The sequence below is a fragment of the Olea europaea genome, chromosome 11, assembly GCF_002742605.1.
Source record: "Olea europaea var. sylvestris chromosome 11, O_europaea_v1, whole genome shotgun sequence".
Lineage (NCBI taxonomy): Eukaryota > Viridiplantae > Streptophyta > Magnoliopsida > Lamiales > Oleaceae > Olea > Olea europaea.
The window spans coordinates 36,739,693-36,755,991 of NC_036247.1; the positions used below are offsets into that span (position 1 = coordinate 36,739,693).

Below are 16,299 nucleotides of genomic sequence, written 5' to 3' on the forward strand. Positions count from 1 at the left end.
TCCAACACACCTTGAATTGCCTCAATTGGACACTGGGAGAAAAAGTTATGATAAAAATATGGAAAAAAGCGCAGTCAGATTTTTCACCCAAAAGGTAGTGCCGGGGCCACTAAAACAGAGTTGCAGCGCCACTCCTATGTCGTCAAGGGGGGAAGGAAATCATAAATCAAGTACTACGTATGCACCAAATCAAATTTCAGACATTAAGCTTGGTGTTGATTCTATTTTAATTTTTAATAATATTATTATACAATTAAATTAATCTACACACACCCCCATCCCTACCCCAATTCTCACGTATCCACCCGTCATCGTCCTCTCTTACAATCGTCGACATTCATTGTCATCGGTATCCACCCGCCGACATCCACCTCATCGGTGATTTCTTTACCTACAAGCTGATCATTGTTCAACAGTTAATGGGCATAGTCCGCTGAAAATAATGGAAATAGAAGGAGAAACATAGCGAGCGTTGGATAACATCATCTGAGCATTGTCGATAATTGATCATCTTCATCAATGGTGACTCAACGGTGCTTTGTATAATTTAAAATAATTTTTTTTTAAACTGAATTGAAAAACAACCTTTGGTGAAATTTAAAAAGCAATCACCGGAGCAAATAACTTTAATGCTCATCGTCGAAATTTGATTAATTGAATTTGTGACCAATGGAGAACTGAGGTTGGAGAAATCAATAACATGTGACCAGATCTCTTGAATTTATGAATTGTGACCTATGCATTTTGACATATGACTTGTAACCCTATGGACATTGATAAATTATCTGTGATATTAATTCAATGACCTATGACCAATTTTCTTATATATGTAACTTGTCGAAATTCAGCTATTACCTATGCAAAATAACTAGTGAATCATTGACATTAATATGTAACCTATACAATATGACATTTGAACTAGGAATGTTGATATGTGACCTGTAACCATAACATGTGACATGTGAATATAAATAAATGATATGTGACTAATCTTATTTGATCCATGACCTATAAAATATGACATGATTAGTGGTGTGTAACCTGTGACCAATTATGTTTAATTTATGACCGGTTTATATTTATTTGTGACTCATGGAAAAGACCTATGATCTAGTAGTGTGAAAGGTGACTTATCATCACCAACTGTGGATTGTAACTTGTGATCTACAAACATAATTTGTGACCACAACCACAACCACTGCCCAACCAAAAAATCCCCCAAACCCTCTTTCGACACCACCACCATTGCTACCATCACAATCGAAAAAAAAAAACACATAATCACCACTATTGCACAACACACCATCATCGCACCACCACCACACCATAGTATCACCATCGCAGCATCAACTAATATAGAACCATCGACAACAACAAACCTCAATCAACTTTCTCGAACCATTTCTTGGAAATGATAGAGAACCGGAGACTGCTCCTAGCCCAATGCCTTCATCCTCTTCAACATCTCGCATTATTGTAGCATCAAGTGGGCAAATTTCTCAGAATCTACAAGCATAAAAAATGTTAATTTGTCCGAAGCTGAGCGGTAAAGAACAGAGTGTGGCCAAAGAGGATGTGATATTTGGCAATTCCTTAGCTACTATAGAGCTCATAGTAGCGATGAGGCATTTGGACCGTCAATTACAATAGCGATCTGAGCTCCAAACAGCAACCGTACTGTACGAACCTCATCCGCGTATCACTGAAGTCGCCTCTGCTCACGACGCTGAAAGATATGGTGTTTGAGGGATGTAGCTAGATTCAATTGGGGGTAGAGAGAGATTGATAGATGAGTGGAGTAATATTAATTTTGAATAAAAACCTGATTTATGCTTAAATAAACTTTATACCTAATATTAGAATGATCATCTTTAAATGCTTGCTGTGGTGTAATTTCCACATGTCGAGGCACCGTTGGGTACATTTAGGGTATGTTTTTAGCCCATTTTGAAGTCCATAAAAATTCTATTTTCAACGCAAATGTCAAGGCACCTATGAATACAAATTTCTCACACTTTTTAGGGGATTCCACACATTGAGAGGAGGAAAACACAACTTGAGAATTAGAGAGCAAATTCAAGAGGAGAAAAACAACAATTAAAGGGTTTAAAATCAAGATTTGGAATGAGAAGAAACACAAAACAATAAATATGAATTTGATTTTAAAATATTTCAATAATCTTGCAACAAATATCTACTAATTGTTTGGGAAATCTAGTCCATTTATAACATATATATCACAATAATTATTAAATAAAATTTATCAACAAAAATAAGATTTCGAATAAAATTTACCTTTTATTGAATATTGTGGATGAGATTAAATTTTTCGAAATGAAATTATATGATTTTTCTATGAATTAAAAATATGTAAATTTATGGTTTTTCTATTTCATTATCTTTATTTCTACACAAAATCATTGGTTACTACTAATAGATAATGAAAGGAAAATTTACCCATTAGGGACCTTGCATTAGTGTAGCTTCTCATGGAATCTATTTATTTTTCTAGAGATTTGTGATAAATGGGAAAAAATTGCTTCATTTTTCATTAAGGGTATAAAAAATAATTTGATGCCAAATATAGCTATTTTTGCAAAAGTTATCAAAATTAAACACTTTTCGATTGACAAGCATGTAATTGGCCATTTTTGAAAATTTCACAAATTTTAAAAGTTGGGAAGCTTTGATTTGGGTTTATTTTCAGTTTTGAATTCCTTTTGAAAACGTATTTAATTTGTCATTTTAGGGTTGGACATGGTCCGATTTGGTTCGACCATAATTTTTTCGATATTTAGTAAGTAGAACCGTCGGGTCCAAATTTAATTATGGAACCGTTCGGGTTTGGTTTCATTCGATTCTCAGGTTCGGTATTATAATTAAATTTTTTAATATTTACAGAATTATATTAATTCAACTAATGATATGTTCAATCTTAGCTTTTACAAAATAACTTAGTCCAATTTTATGTGTTTTTATTGTCTCTTTTTGCTAAGTTCTTCATTAGTTCGATTCTCAGGTTTCATATTATAATTAAATTTTTTAATATTAAATTAAATTTTTTAATATTAACAAAGTTACATTAATTCAACTAATGATTGTTCAATCTTAGCTCTTACAAAATAACGTAGTCCAATTTTATATGTCTTTATCGTCTCTTTTTGCTGAGTTCTTCATAAATTTAATTGCTCAAATCGCAGGAAGATGAAGATAGCGAGCTCAAAATAATTAAAAGAGGTGTTGTCGAGCTTTAATTTGATTTCTCCAGAACAGTAGAAACGGCACACAGTAAAGTAATAGATTTAGATAAAACTTAGGTCAATTTGATTAAATTGGCTTTGAATTGAAAATTAGAAATAGGAAAATCATTTTTTTTTTAGTTTGAACTAAATTAACTAGTTAACAAATTTATTTAGAAAAAATAAAATAATTTTGCTCATTTAAAATAAATTAATTAAAAAAGTTAGGGAGATTCGATTCTTATTAGGTTTTTCAAGTCTTGATCTAGAATCGAGAATCGAACCAAATCCGTCAATTCTGGATTCAAATACCTATTTGGGTATTTAACTTAAGAAGAACCGTTTGGTCTGGTTCGATTCGATCGGTTTGGTTTAAGAGTTTTGTCCAGCCCTATGTCATTCTCAAAAATTATTTCTTAAAATAGAAAACTAAAAAACAAAATTTCATTTGAAACTTTATTTTGTAACATTTTATTTCATAAAAAAAAATTTATTTGAAAAATAAAATAATTTTGTCCTAATATATTGTCAAACAATAAATACATTTTAAATTTGATGGTCTTGCAATATTTTCTACTACAAAAGTAAAATACAAAAAAAGTTTAAATTGAATTTCGAAAATATAGACTAAACAAATTTTTAATATTTAACAAAAGGAAAAACTAAATACAATTTGTAAACAATTAACAAAACGCACTCTAATCTGAAAATTACTTAAAAGCAAGGGCAAATTCGCTACACGGTCCCTAACCTTTTGAAATTGAGAAACTTATAATTTAAAGGGTAATTAGCACAAAACATCCATACCTTCCGTTTTTTGACAATTTTCACCCTCACATTTACATTTTATTGTGGAAAAATGTCATTCCGTCCACTCACTATTAAAATGCTCCGTTAAAACAAATAAAATGGGATTTTTATTTTCAAAAAGCAAGGGTAACATTGTAATAAATCATCCATATATGAGCAACAGTGGCCCAGGTGGGATTTGTGCTTTTTGCCTCCAAGAAAAGTTGGAAATTTATTCTCTTCATTTCCTATACCCATTTTCCCTTCTTCTCCCTCATTTAGATCTGAACCACCCTTCAAGCCCACCACCGTGGATCTTTAAGATTGCCTTCTGTTTTCAAGAGAAGCAAATCTACTACCAGTAATACAAGAGGGGGTATGCATTTCTTGAATGATTCAGAAGATTATAATCCAAATAAAAAAGGGTTCTAGTAATTTATTTACTTAACAAAGCCTAAGAAAACTATAAAGAACTGTAAAGATTCAAGCTTTACTTCATGTGACAAGAAGAAAAAAGGTCAATTTGTGGCCATTAATGAGAATGATCACATCTGTGAATGGACAGAAGAAAGAAGATCAATTTTGCTCAAAATACAAAGGAACGGTTTTCACAATTTTTAACAAAGGTAGTGATGTTTCACACAACTCCAATTTAAAGGTAGGAATATTTTGCGCAAAGACAATGTAAAGGTAAGGATGTTTTGCGTAAAGACAATTTAAAGGTAGAGATTATTATCACAAGTTCAATTTTGTGCTAAAATGGAAAGAAGATCCGTTCATTTTCAACATCTTCTCCATTCATATTTATTCTTCATTCACTGAATCACATTTTAATTGGTCTTCTCACTTTACCCCTTATTTACACCCTTTATAAGCACGAAATGAGGATCAAGTTTATCAACCACATATTAATTCTCTTCATCTACCATTCCAAAATTTTATGAGCCATCAAGTATTACAACAACAATAATTCTTTTCAACCAGAAATACACTATCTTTTACATCATTTTTTCTTATTTATTGAATGAATTTTCATATTACTTTTAGTATTGAACATTTGAAGAAGAATGCGGGAAGAAAGCCACGATGAAGAAATTAGTTTGGACAATGTTACCCTTGCTTTTTGAAAAGAGAAATCTCATTTTACTTTTTTTACGAAGCAATTTAACAATGAGTGGACGGAAGGACATTTTCCACAATAAAAGGTAATGGTGACGGTGAAAATTGCCAAAAAAACGAAAGGTATGAATGTTTTCCGCAAAAACCTTGAAAGGTATGGATGTTTTGTGCTAATTACCCTAATTTAAACTTGTCATTTGTCGCATCCCTAGTCCCCATTATATATATGGCATGTGATGTTGAGAATGAATTGAAGTACAATAAAACTTCACTATAATCGTAATATAGGGACAAAACTAATTTTTACCATGAAGAGGTTATAACTGAAAAGATACGTAGTTATGAAAATGGACAATGCTATATATACATATAGCATTACACCCTCTTCACATGGAGGGGAGACAGATGTACACATAGCATTATACCCCCTTCACATGGAGGGGGCCCACATAAAAAATGACAATGCTATGTGTACACACAATATTACATCACTCTCATATGAAGAGGGGCACATATACAATAAAATATTTGTATGCTCTCCTCCATGTGAGGAGGGCCACATAGAAAATGACAATATTGTGTACACATAGCATTACATCCCCTTACATGGAGGGAGCTCACATACAATAAAATATTTGTAGGCCCCTCTCCATGTGTACATCTTATGGTATACACATAGCATTATTGACAATGCTATGTGTACACACAACATTACACTCCACCCATATGGAGAAGAGCTTAAATACAATGAGCTGTACACATAGCATTATTGTATGAAAAGGACAATGTTATGTGTATACACTGGTGTACACACAGTATTACAACCCCCATATGGATGGAGGTCAACATTTAGCGGTTGGTTGGAGGAAATTTTTAGCATTTTTTTTTTTTACTGTTAACAAGTAAAAATCAGCCTCCATTATTGACCAAGAAATACAGAATTACATATGTACCCTATTGACATCTAATACACTAATTTTGAAAGCAGGAACATCTAATACACTAATTTTGAAAGAAGGACATTTATGAAAATCAACTAATTTTAAGCTAGACTTTTACAGCTGGGAGGGGCCCACTTTCAGTCCAATGGTCCAATTTTTAATGAAAAATTAAGGAGAATTACCTTCAAACAAAGGCTTAGTTTCCCTAGTGGAAGTTGTCTAAAGGTAAATTATGAATTACATTAATAATTAATTAAGAGCATGTCAAGTCTAAGATATGGACATTGATAAAAGAGATATACATAATTTCAAAAAACTAGAAGGTTATTCTTCTATTGGTTATCTCACTATATAAATGTGTTGCGCTAAAAGAGGTTTCACAAGGAATTGTACCTTGTTTAGATTTTTAAATAGAAGTACTAGGCATTGTTGGTTGGTTGAAATAAATAAAATCTTTTAGATAATTTTCCTCTTTTTGTTCGGCTTCACGTGATCATTTAACATTTAATAAAGTGTTATGTTAGCTGAAGACATCAGATATGGATACAAAATTTTAAAAGGCCGAAGACATGGGTGCCATACTTACCAATAATTGAAGATCTCCAATGGAATTTACCCCAAAGATACTTATAAATGATTCAAAACATTATGGTACAGTGGTTTATCTACGTAGGGTTGACAACGGTTTGGTTCGAGATCGGTTCGGTCAAAACCATTATCGAACCACCATTTTTTTGGCTATATCATAACTGCACCATAATCACATAAGTCGGTTCGGTAATAATCACAAAAATAAATTATTTTTTATAGGTCCAGTCGTCAAATTTAAAAAAAAAATCAATTTATGAAAAAAAATCAATGAAAACAAAAATATAATACTAAACCAATGTAGCGGACAAGATTCCAAATGAAAATACAAACAACATCCAAATTCAATATCCACATAAAATATGTACCCCCATATCAATATCATAATCAAATAAATGAAAATTGTTTATGAAGTACATTCAACTGAGAAATTATTTTGGCAGCCAAATATCTTGCATTACTTGTTTTTCTTTGAGTAATATCCACTAATGAAATTTCAGCAGAACCCATATTTTTGTTTAAATTCAACAATTCTAAAAATTTTCTGTAAAACCTCCAGAGATTTTTCCTGCAATTTGGTGCAAGGTGAATTCAACAACTTAATAACTTGCTCGTATCCTTGAATTTGGAGACGCACTGCAAAGACTCGAGTGAAGACGATCGTCGACTAATGTCTTATTGAATTTGATTCCAATTTTTCTTTGTGGCAGGGTTCGTACTTAATGAGTAAGTAGTAACTGGCTTAGGTTACTTAATGGGTCGATAATGGATCATAAATTTTGGAAGAGACAAATTATAATAGAAAGAATAACATAAAGCCCAATTGCCCAATTTTTTTGGTTCGGGGCAGGGCAATAACGCAAATAACATACCCACCAAGCCCCGAATCGGGTCACTAAAATCAAATACAAGAAGGTATTAGGCTACAATGCGGTCAAGCTGAGGGACGAGGTCCATAATTAAACAGCTAACAGTTTCGCCCAAAACAAAAATGAGCCGTGCGCCCTGTTTTTTGGCCGCGATTTGACCCTGGCCAAACAGGTTTTTCAACAAAAATAGCAGACTCAGCCAGTTTTTGAAGATTAGACATTGTACACCATTATGAAAAGCCTAAAAAAGAAATGAGATACATCTCAACTAGTTTCAGTGTCACAGAAGTTTGCAAATGACCATAAGGTAAATCTAATAGTTAATAAAATTAAAAATGCACAAGATTCAGTTTCTCTCATACAAAGTGAACAAATTGCTGAAGCTAAACTACCCGATATTCGAATGATACAAATCCGGAAAAAGAAAATGTTAAATTTGTGTCACTGGAGATAGTCATCTGATAAATATTCCCTACCTTCCGTACGGGTGATACCTCCCACTCCCGCCGCCACCACCATAGCCTCTATTTCCATAGAGCGAACCTCCATAGCTGCTGTCACCCCCTCCATAGCCACCCCCGAAACCAGTAACACCACCATATCCTCCATATCCACCACCGCTATATCCTCCATAACTCTCACCATGCCTACCGTACTCGCCACCTAAATCATAGCCTCTACCATAGCCTCCCGCATAACGGCTGTTATATTCTAATGAAGGATCCCCTCTAAAACCTCCATATCCACCCGCACCATATCCACTGTAAACACCAATTTCACTTCCACCATATCCACCATAGCCGCTACCTCTACCTCCGTAGGCTCCACCAGATCTATAAGAACCTGCACCAAATCCACCAACTCCACCAAATCCACCATACGTATCTCCAAATCCAGCTCTTGAGTTACTCAGCCGCTTAGAAGGTGGTGGAGGTGGAGGGTTTGGCTTCTTAGGCTCTGCCTTCTTGATCTCCACCTGCATAACAGAATATATAAAGAGAGATCATAAAACAGTGAACAAACTCTAAAAAATAGTATCTATCAGGATTTCCTTCCAGATATACCATTTTTGAAATAATATGACAGCATTTAATCATGTCAGGTCAATGCTCGAAATTACCTTCACCGACTGTTGTCGGAATACCACCCACAAAAATCTTCTTTGTTCTGAAATCTTTGATGTTTGCTCCTCTTGGTATGGTCCTCTTGATTTCTACCTTCAAATTTTGCAAAAACGAAGAGTCGGAAAACCCACAAACTAGAATCAATTAGAAGCTCATAAAAAGTAATAATTCTTGCATTAACACGACAAAATATGTCCCTACTTGCTTTCCATTAATAATATGAGTTTCCTCAATGACTCTATCAACCACAGATGGGTCTGCATAGGTGACAAACCCGAACCCGCGAGGATGCCCTGTCATCCTGTCCTTCATTATCACAGAATCCGTAATTTCTCCATATTTACCGAAATATTTGACAAATTGTGCTGCATTATCAATCCCATTCCAAACGCCAAAAATGATAAACAATAAAAATTAAAATAAAGAACTTCAATAAAAATAATCTTGAAATGCCATACCAGAAGTTGTTTCACGAGCAAGACCCCCAATAAATATTTTTCTACATTCCATCAAAAGTAAAACAAAAACACATCAATAATTAATATCGTAAAAGTAATAAATAATTCAAGATTTTCTAATCAAACACGAATAATCCAAGAACCCCAATAAATATTTTTCCAAATTTCATAACATAACCCAAAAAAAACTCACACCAAGAAAATATTTCCCAAATAGTTAAAAAAAATCAATATTTTTCAATGAAAACATTTAAATTACCCAGGACTAGCTCCATTTCCAGTGTGAGGATAAGAATTTTCGAAGTTGGTGCGTTCAGGAGTTCTTCCAACGCCGTTATCTTCTCCATTAACCATGAGGTTCATTTCACTTGCATTATGCTGCTCGTCCATGGATTATCACACTGAGCGATTAACGGCAGTAAAATACTAATTTGTAAAACAAATAATTGTTGGTTATTTTGTGCCGGTCGATAGTTCAAATGTCTCGACGAGCGGAAACCCTAATTTGATTTGATAGCCATTTTTGTTGAATGTTGTTTTGACCCCCTGAAATTTGAAGTACTTGCAATTATATCCCTCAAATTTTAAAAGTAAATAATAAAAAATTATAAACAAAATAGTTTTCCCCCAATTTGGTTCGGATAACAATTAGATTTTTATTAAATTTTAATAAAAATTAATGAAGTATATAATCGAAAAATTGATAAAAATTATAGATTTCATAAAATAAATTAAAAACAAATTTGAATATAAAATATCTTTTAAGAAATGAAAGAAAAGTAAATGCATATTTGGTATTGATTTTTCTCTTCAAAAAATTAATTTTTTTATTGTTATTTTATTATTCCAGATGTCATTTTTTACTTCTTCTTTCAGAGGTAGGATCCACTTTTCTCTCTTATGATAAAAAAAAAAAAATTCTCAAAATTACTACCGAAGAAGCCATAAATAATAAAATTGATACAAACACCCTTGAAAATAGTTTTCCCCCAATTTGGTTCGGATAACAATTAGATTTTTAGTAAATTTTAATAAAAATTAATGAAGTATATAATCGAAAAATTGATAAAAATTATAGATCTCATAAAATAGACAATTAAAGACGAATTTGAAGAAGAAATAAATTTTAAGAAACGAAAGAAAAGCAGGGACTTTCAAATGGAAATGGCCGCTGATGTTGCCAAATCCATTTGCAGAAACTTCTATCTTCCCATACGTTAGAATGTATTGCTGTTATTGAAGGACTCCAGTTCGTAGCTGATAGACAATTGGATATTGCAAGTTTGGAGATTATTAGTTAAATTTTGTTTTTATATATATGTAATGGAATCAATGGACTTTTAATAATACATGGAACGGCAAAAAGATCCGTCCCGAATGAATTGGCGGGACTGGGCAGGACGCCCTGTTGTGAGGGGTGGAGCCTTGTCCCGAACCCGTCCCATGAAAATAAAATAAAAAAAGATTTAAAATAATTTTATTTTTAAACAATTCACCCGTTAAAAACTCATTTTGAATTTATATTTTATTTTTTAATAATAATATAACTCGAAATTTTGAAAATGTAAAAAAAATAAAATATAAGAAAAAAATTAAACGAGGCAAAAAGTTGTCCCTTCCCCGCCCCAAAGTTTGTGCGAGATGGAGCAGGGCGGGGGTGCTTCGCCTCGTTGCCATCCCTAATGGAATCAAATTGGAACTAAATGACCTTTCGATTCTGATTTAGTTTGGTTTGATTTGATTTGATTTAGTTTTGCGTCCATTACTTAAAATTTCAAATAATAAATACAAATTAAAATTTATCACTATATTCACAAGTTAGTAACATATGTCTAAATTAAAAAAATAAAAATAAAAATAAACATCAAACATTAAGCAAATTCAACTTCAAATGATCAATCATCAAATAAATTATTTTGTAGTAAAATTCATTCATATAATAAATTAACAAACAAAACATATTCATAATTTGAATACCCACACATCAAGTTTCATCCTCGTACAAAATATTATCTAATGACAATGATTCACTAAGCATTTTAATTATTTTTCTCTTTTCTTATCAATTATGCATTTCTCGATAAAATAATATTATACATAATTTTTTTTTTAGTCTTTTTAATCACACATTCTCTAAAAATTTATTATGTTAATATATATATCAAAATCTCATTAAAATGGAGTCCAAATAGAGCTAAAATGGACAAATGAGTCACTGACGGAAGTTGAATTTTTTGGAATGATTCATTGATTTGTAAAAATAATAATAATTAGGACCATGTTAGATGTACATTAGCGTGTACATCAGGGTGTCCATAATGGACACTCGACGCCTCGACAGCCTGCCCACCGACGTCTCGACCAATGGCAAGGTGTCGGGTGTCCATAATGGACACCCGGATGTACGTGCTAATGTACATTTAGCAACATCGTAATAATTATAATAATAGAGTTTGGTTTCGATTCTTGTTCTAAATCCAGAACTTGAATCAAATGATTCTAAAACCAAGAACCAAGAACCGAATCATCTGGTTCGTGGTTTTAAGAATCAAAATCATAAATTTTTTTTTTTTTTTTTTTTTGGATACAACTAAATCAATTTGTTCGTTTTGATTCGATTTGGTCATTTTGTTCACCCCTAATAAATAGTCACATCTTTCACTACACGAAGAGATATTTTAATGTGCACTTGTTTTCTATATCGACTTTCACTTGCAATTACATTCGACGTAAAAGCCAATGATATCATCCTTGCTGTTTGCCAATTAAGGATGTCAATTTGATTCGTTGACTCAGACAGTTCGTGGCTCAGCCAGAAAAAAGTACCGAGCTGCCCCGACTCATGGTTTAGTAGAATCGAGTCGAGTCAAGCCCCATTTTGTGGTGTTGGCTTGAGCCTAAGCCAGCTTGTGTTACCATTTTCAACATGTTACCAACGGAGCCTAAAAATAAATAAATAAATAAAATCGGCTGCATACAAAACTTTAAAAAATATATATATTTAAAAAAAAAAAAAATCAATAGCTGCTATGCAGCCGTAGCTGCCTCGTTAAAGTTTCAAAAAAGAAAAATATACGTAATTTTGAAATTGATTAGTTTCAAAAAAATATGTAATTTTTAAATTTATTTGTTTCAAGAAAAATTGTACACGAAATATTTTATTCGTGTACAATTTTAATTCAGACTATTTTAAAAAAATATATAGATTCGTCGCGATTTTTTTTTCTTCCTTTTTTTCAAAGCGAGTTGCACTGGCTCAGCTCATTAAGACTCAAATCTAGATTTTTTGATCAAGCAAAAGCTCCACTCGACTAAGCTTCGAGTTTTGACTTGGCTCGACTTGTTAATATCCATATTATCAATAAGCTTTATGTAATTTTCAAATGAGTATATGGATCAATACCTTGGATTACATTTTAAAATTCGTGAAAGGTGATATAAGCAAAGAATAGTGTTTTGTTTGATGTTTAAAAAAGTTTTAATTGTTTTGCATAATATATTTCTCTTTTACTATTTCTTAATTTTCTTTCTTATAAAATAATGTAAAATATCTAAATTATACTTATAAAAATAAAAACTCTCCCTTTGGCTAATCTTCCTTCCTCCCCGAAGTGACGCATGTAACACATTAATGTTGCGTGCATATTTGATAAGATAAATTTTACAACATCGAAAGATGTTACAAAGAAAAATTAAATCTTATTTATCATAATATTCGAATAATTACAAAAACTTAATTTGTTAAAATTAAATTACAACGTCAAATTTATTGTTACAAAATTTTGTTAAATATTCAATTAGAAGGAAAATATAATGATTTTTGGAAGGTTTTGAAGTCAAATGTAACCATTTCTAAAATTTGAAAAAGAGATAATAACTAGAGTAATGTTATTCGTAGTGAGTCCTATGTGGCATATACTTGACAATTTGATATTTAATATATAGATATGGTAGTTATTTTTTGAATTATACATCAAATGAAGAACTATCAAGTATACGTCACATAGGGCGACTGTCGGTAATCTTCACTGCAAATATCATTATTCTAATAACAAATATACTCGCGGATTAATGATTAACGTTAGATACCTGTGTTTTATAAAATTACTTTAAGCCCCCTCTAGGCAAAAGTAAATGTAATATTCTTATTTTACTCTTATCTTAACATTCGGAACAATCCTTTTTCTAATTTTTATTAATTTTATTTTAGATAAGAAAATCCTTTTAACTTGAAACAAGTATTACTTTTATGTTTTTAGTATCATGGTAAGAACAAAAAAAATAAAAATAAAAAATGATTTGCATTATATATTGCACATGGAGAAATTTCATAAATATATAATAATATTTCTTTTAAGAAATGATTTACAGTTTAAATTTGTTTTAGATAATAAGTTTAAAGTTAATATAAATATAGAAGGGTAAAATATGCAGATTTAGTTCTAAGTGAAAAGGGAGTTAATTGTTCCAATGATCACTGAACTTAGGTTCATATATTTGATTGATCATTGGAGTCTAAAATATCGAGTTTTGATCACTGAACTTAAGTTCATGTTTTCGATTGTTCACTGAAGTGCAAAATGTCGAATTTTGACTATTGAACTATGAAAAATATTATACATTACTCATTGAACTTTGAAAAATGCTGTACAATACTCACTGTAAACTCAACATTTTTCAAAGTCCAACAGTTATATTAGTGAGTAATGTACGGCATATTCCAAAATTTAGTGACCAAAACTCGATATTTTAAACTTTAGTGGGCAATCTAAAACATGGATCTAAGTTTAGTGAGCAATCGAGGACATTGACCTAAATTTAGTGACAAAAACTCGATATTTTAAATTTCAGTGACCAATCAAAGACATCAACCTAAGTTCAGTAATCATTGGAACAATTAACTCGTGAAAAGGAGAATCTATTATGAAAAAAAAAAACTTTGACCGATGTTTCTATGACTTTTGAAAACATGGAGAGTTTCCCACATATTTTCTCTTTTTAAGTAAATAAAATAAAGTATCAATTCATCTTGTTTTGATTGGTTAAATATTTTAACAATGCAAGGGTTTAAGAATTAGCATGCATATCATAATTCACAAACAAATAAAAGAAGGGGGCCACCAAAAAAGGATATAATCTCATAAAGGATAAAAGAATACACAAATCCAGAGAGCTATCCTTTAGAGGAAATGGAGTTTTGTTTCATATGTTCACTCTACTAGAGACATCTTACCCTGATAAGCCAAAATAACGCCCGTACTCAATGTTTAGTGCAATATCACAAAAGGTATAATTATCTAGGTATTGTCTCGGAGAGAGCCAGTAAGACTTGTTAAAATAGACATGTTAGTGAAGACGAGCAATATCAGCACCTGTGTTGTGCACAGAGGAATCATATTGTCGGTGAGTCTCTTCCTATAGTCGATCAATCTAGAATGTCATTTTGTAATTTGAATAATCGAGCATATAGTCCATCCTTGCAAAGGAGCTCTACATGATTACCCATCTGCATCAGATATTTAGCTCTTCAGAATGCATTTATTATGAGAATGCAAATAGCTTTACTCTTAAGGGAAAATGGTCTACATTAGCTGAACCAATTACATATTTGCACTACGGCAAATCTTATGCACATATAATTCTAATATTTAAAAAGGTTAAATTTACGGTAAATTCTCAAGTCAATCCATAGAATCTCACTAAGTTTTCTAGCCTTCTACTCTAATGGAATCTGTAATCAATGTTATGGGAGTATGTGGAGTCCAATCATACTGTAAACTAACCTGCTTGACTGCAATTCAACTTACATTCCTATATAAAGGATTTATTAGGGACCACCTTTGGTGCAATATAGGGGTTAACAAACTTGTGCTCTTCTTCCCACTATGATGAAAACCTACAGTGATCATGTTGAGGGTGAACCATTACATATCTATCTGCTATGCTCATTTCTGATTGCTTGTTCTTTTATTGTTGTTCATTACAGTAGGGATTAAGATTTAGACCATAAAACATGTTCAGATAAAGAGGGGGATCGTTTAAATTGGTACATGACACCTAGGGTCATCTACCCAGTCTGTATGAGCTTCGGTTCATACCCGTTTGACTCCTTTAAGGCCACAAGGCGTGGGAAGCCAACCTGGACGGTAGAAAAATGGACAGCAGGGTTAAGGATCCTCTCTACTTCTACCCTCCCAACATTTCCTTCATATCCCCTCTAAGTGAAGTTCATGACTATCTTTCCAACCAAAAATAAGCTGAATGACATGAAGATATCAAAAGATAAGGTCACCGGATGCTCTTGGCAATATAAATCTCCAATCAAGAATATATATATATATATATACACACACACACATACTTGTTTAAAAAAATTTCCACACGAGACATCATTTTTAACTTATCCCACTGTTTGAGAGATTCTAATAACAAAGCTGTCCAATCAAAGACTTCAAATAACTTCACTCGAATCTTAAATAGGTAGTTCTGAAAGCAACAAATGAATGCATTACCTCAACAACTTGTCCGCTATCCATTACCAGAATTCTGTCAACATCTTTTATGGTAGACATCCTGTTGAAGGTGGGTTACATATTGCAAGTCCGAACCCATAATGAACAAGAAAATGAGAGTGTGAAATGACAAACCTGTGTGCGATTATAATTACTGTACGATTCAATTCTTTCTTGAAAGAATAAAGTATCTCCTGCATGAAAGAATGTGTGGAAGAATGAAAACAATTTTTTTCCCTATCGCTTAAGAAAAGTAAACAAAATTAATGCTGGAGAATTTTTAGACCTTGATTAAGTGTTCATTCTCAGCATCAAGAGCGCTGGTAGCTTCATCGAAAACAAGAATTGTAGGATCTCTAAGAATTGCCCTTGCAATAGCAATGCGCTGCTTTTGCCCTCTACTTAATAGATTATTATCAATAGGAGTATCATAACCCCTGGGAAAAGAAGAGATGAATTCGTGCACATAAGCCCGCTTTGCAGCCCATTCTATCTCTTCCCGTTTGATGCTTCGGGGGCAACCATACATTATGTTCGACTTAAAATCAGCGTGGAAAATCTGAGGTTCCTGCTCACTAGAACTTTCAAGCATTATCTCTTGGCACATGTTTGTTTAAACTCAAAAAGTTCACTTATAACTAAATAAGTCAGTTTTAGCAA

The 16,299-nt window shown here is 32.3% G+C and overlaps 3 protein-coding genes across 4 annotated transcripts in view; all 3 read right to left on the minus strand.

Annotated features, from left to right (window-relative positions):
- Positions 1–7,823: 7,823 nt before the first annotated feature.
- Positions 7,824–16,299, minus strand: part of LOC111404266 (heterogeneous nuclear ribonucleoprotein 1) — a 10,170-nt gene continuing 1,694 nt past the window's right edge. Inside the window, exon 6 of the mRNA XM_023033082.1 lies at positions 7,824–8,521. Within this exon, the coding sequence (XP_022888850.1) occupies positions 8,018–8,521 (504 nt within the window). The 3' untranslated portion in view covers positions 7,824–8,017. The remainder of the gene's footprint in view (positions 8,522–16,299) is intronic.
- On the minus strand, positions 8,621–9,661 carry LOC111404268 (heterogeneous nuclear ribonucleoprotein 1-like). The gene is made up of 4 exons (XM_023033084.1): positions 9,387–9,661; positions 9,128–9,168; positions 8,871–9,034; positions 8,621–8,762 (listed from the first exon to the last, which is right to left on the minus strand). The coding sequence occupies exons 1-4, from the start codon at positions 9,515–9,517 to the stop codon at positions 8,649–8,651; spliced, it is 450 nt and encodes a 149-aa protein (XP_022888852.1). The 5' UTR covers positions 9,518–9,661; the 3' UTR covers positions 8,621–8,648.
- On the minus strand, positions 14,232–16,293 carry LOC111404267 (ABC transporter B family member 26, chloroplastic-like). Of its 2 annotated transcripts, XR_002704673.1 has the most exons (5): positions 15,926–16,293; positions 15,775–15,833; positions 15,640–15,700; positions 15,226–15,384; positions 14,232–14,633 (listed from the first exon to the last, which is right to left on the minus strand). XR_002704673.1 is itself a non-coding variant. In XM_023033083.1 (4 exons), the coding sequence occupies exons 1-4, from the start codon at positions 16,244–16,246 to the stop codon at positions 14,553–14,555; spliced, it is 522 nt and encodes a 173-aa protein (XP_022888851.1). In that variant the 5' UTR covers positions 16,247–16,293; the 3' UTR covers positions 14,232–14,552. The 2 variants fall into 2 exon arrangements, 1 of the variants encoding a protein (XP_022888851.1); XM_023033083.1 differs by lacking the exon at positions 15,226–15,384.

Coding starts and splice junctions, on each gene's coding strand:
- LOC111404268 (XM_023033084.1), bottom strand. CDS start 9,517: ATGGACGAGCAGCATAATGCAAGTGAAATGAACCTCATGGTTAATGGA. Junction 9,169..9,386: donor GGAAATGGAGCTAGTCCTGG/GTAATTTAAATG, acceptor GATGGAATGTAG/AAAAATATTTATTGGGGGTC. Junction 9,035..9,127: donor TGCTCGTGAAACAACTTCTG/GTATGGCATTTC, acceptor TTGATAATGCAG/CACAATTTGTCAAATATTTC.
- LOC111404267 (XM_023033083.1), bottom strand. CDS start 16,246: ATGTGCCAAGAGATAATGCTTGAAAGTTCTAGTGAGCAGGAACCTCAG. Junction 15,701..15,774: donor GTAATTATAATCGCACACAG/GTTTGTCATTTC, acceptor CACCTTCAACAG/GATGTCTACCATAAAAGATG. Junction 14,634..15,639: donor ATAGCGGACAAGTTGTTGAG/GTAATGCATTCA, acceptor TATCTGATGCAG/ATGGGTAATCATGTAGAGCT.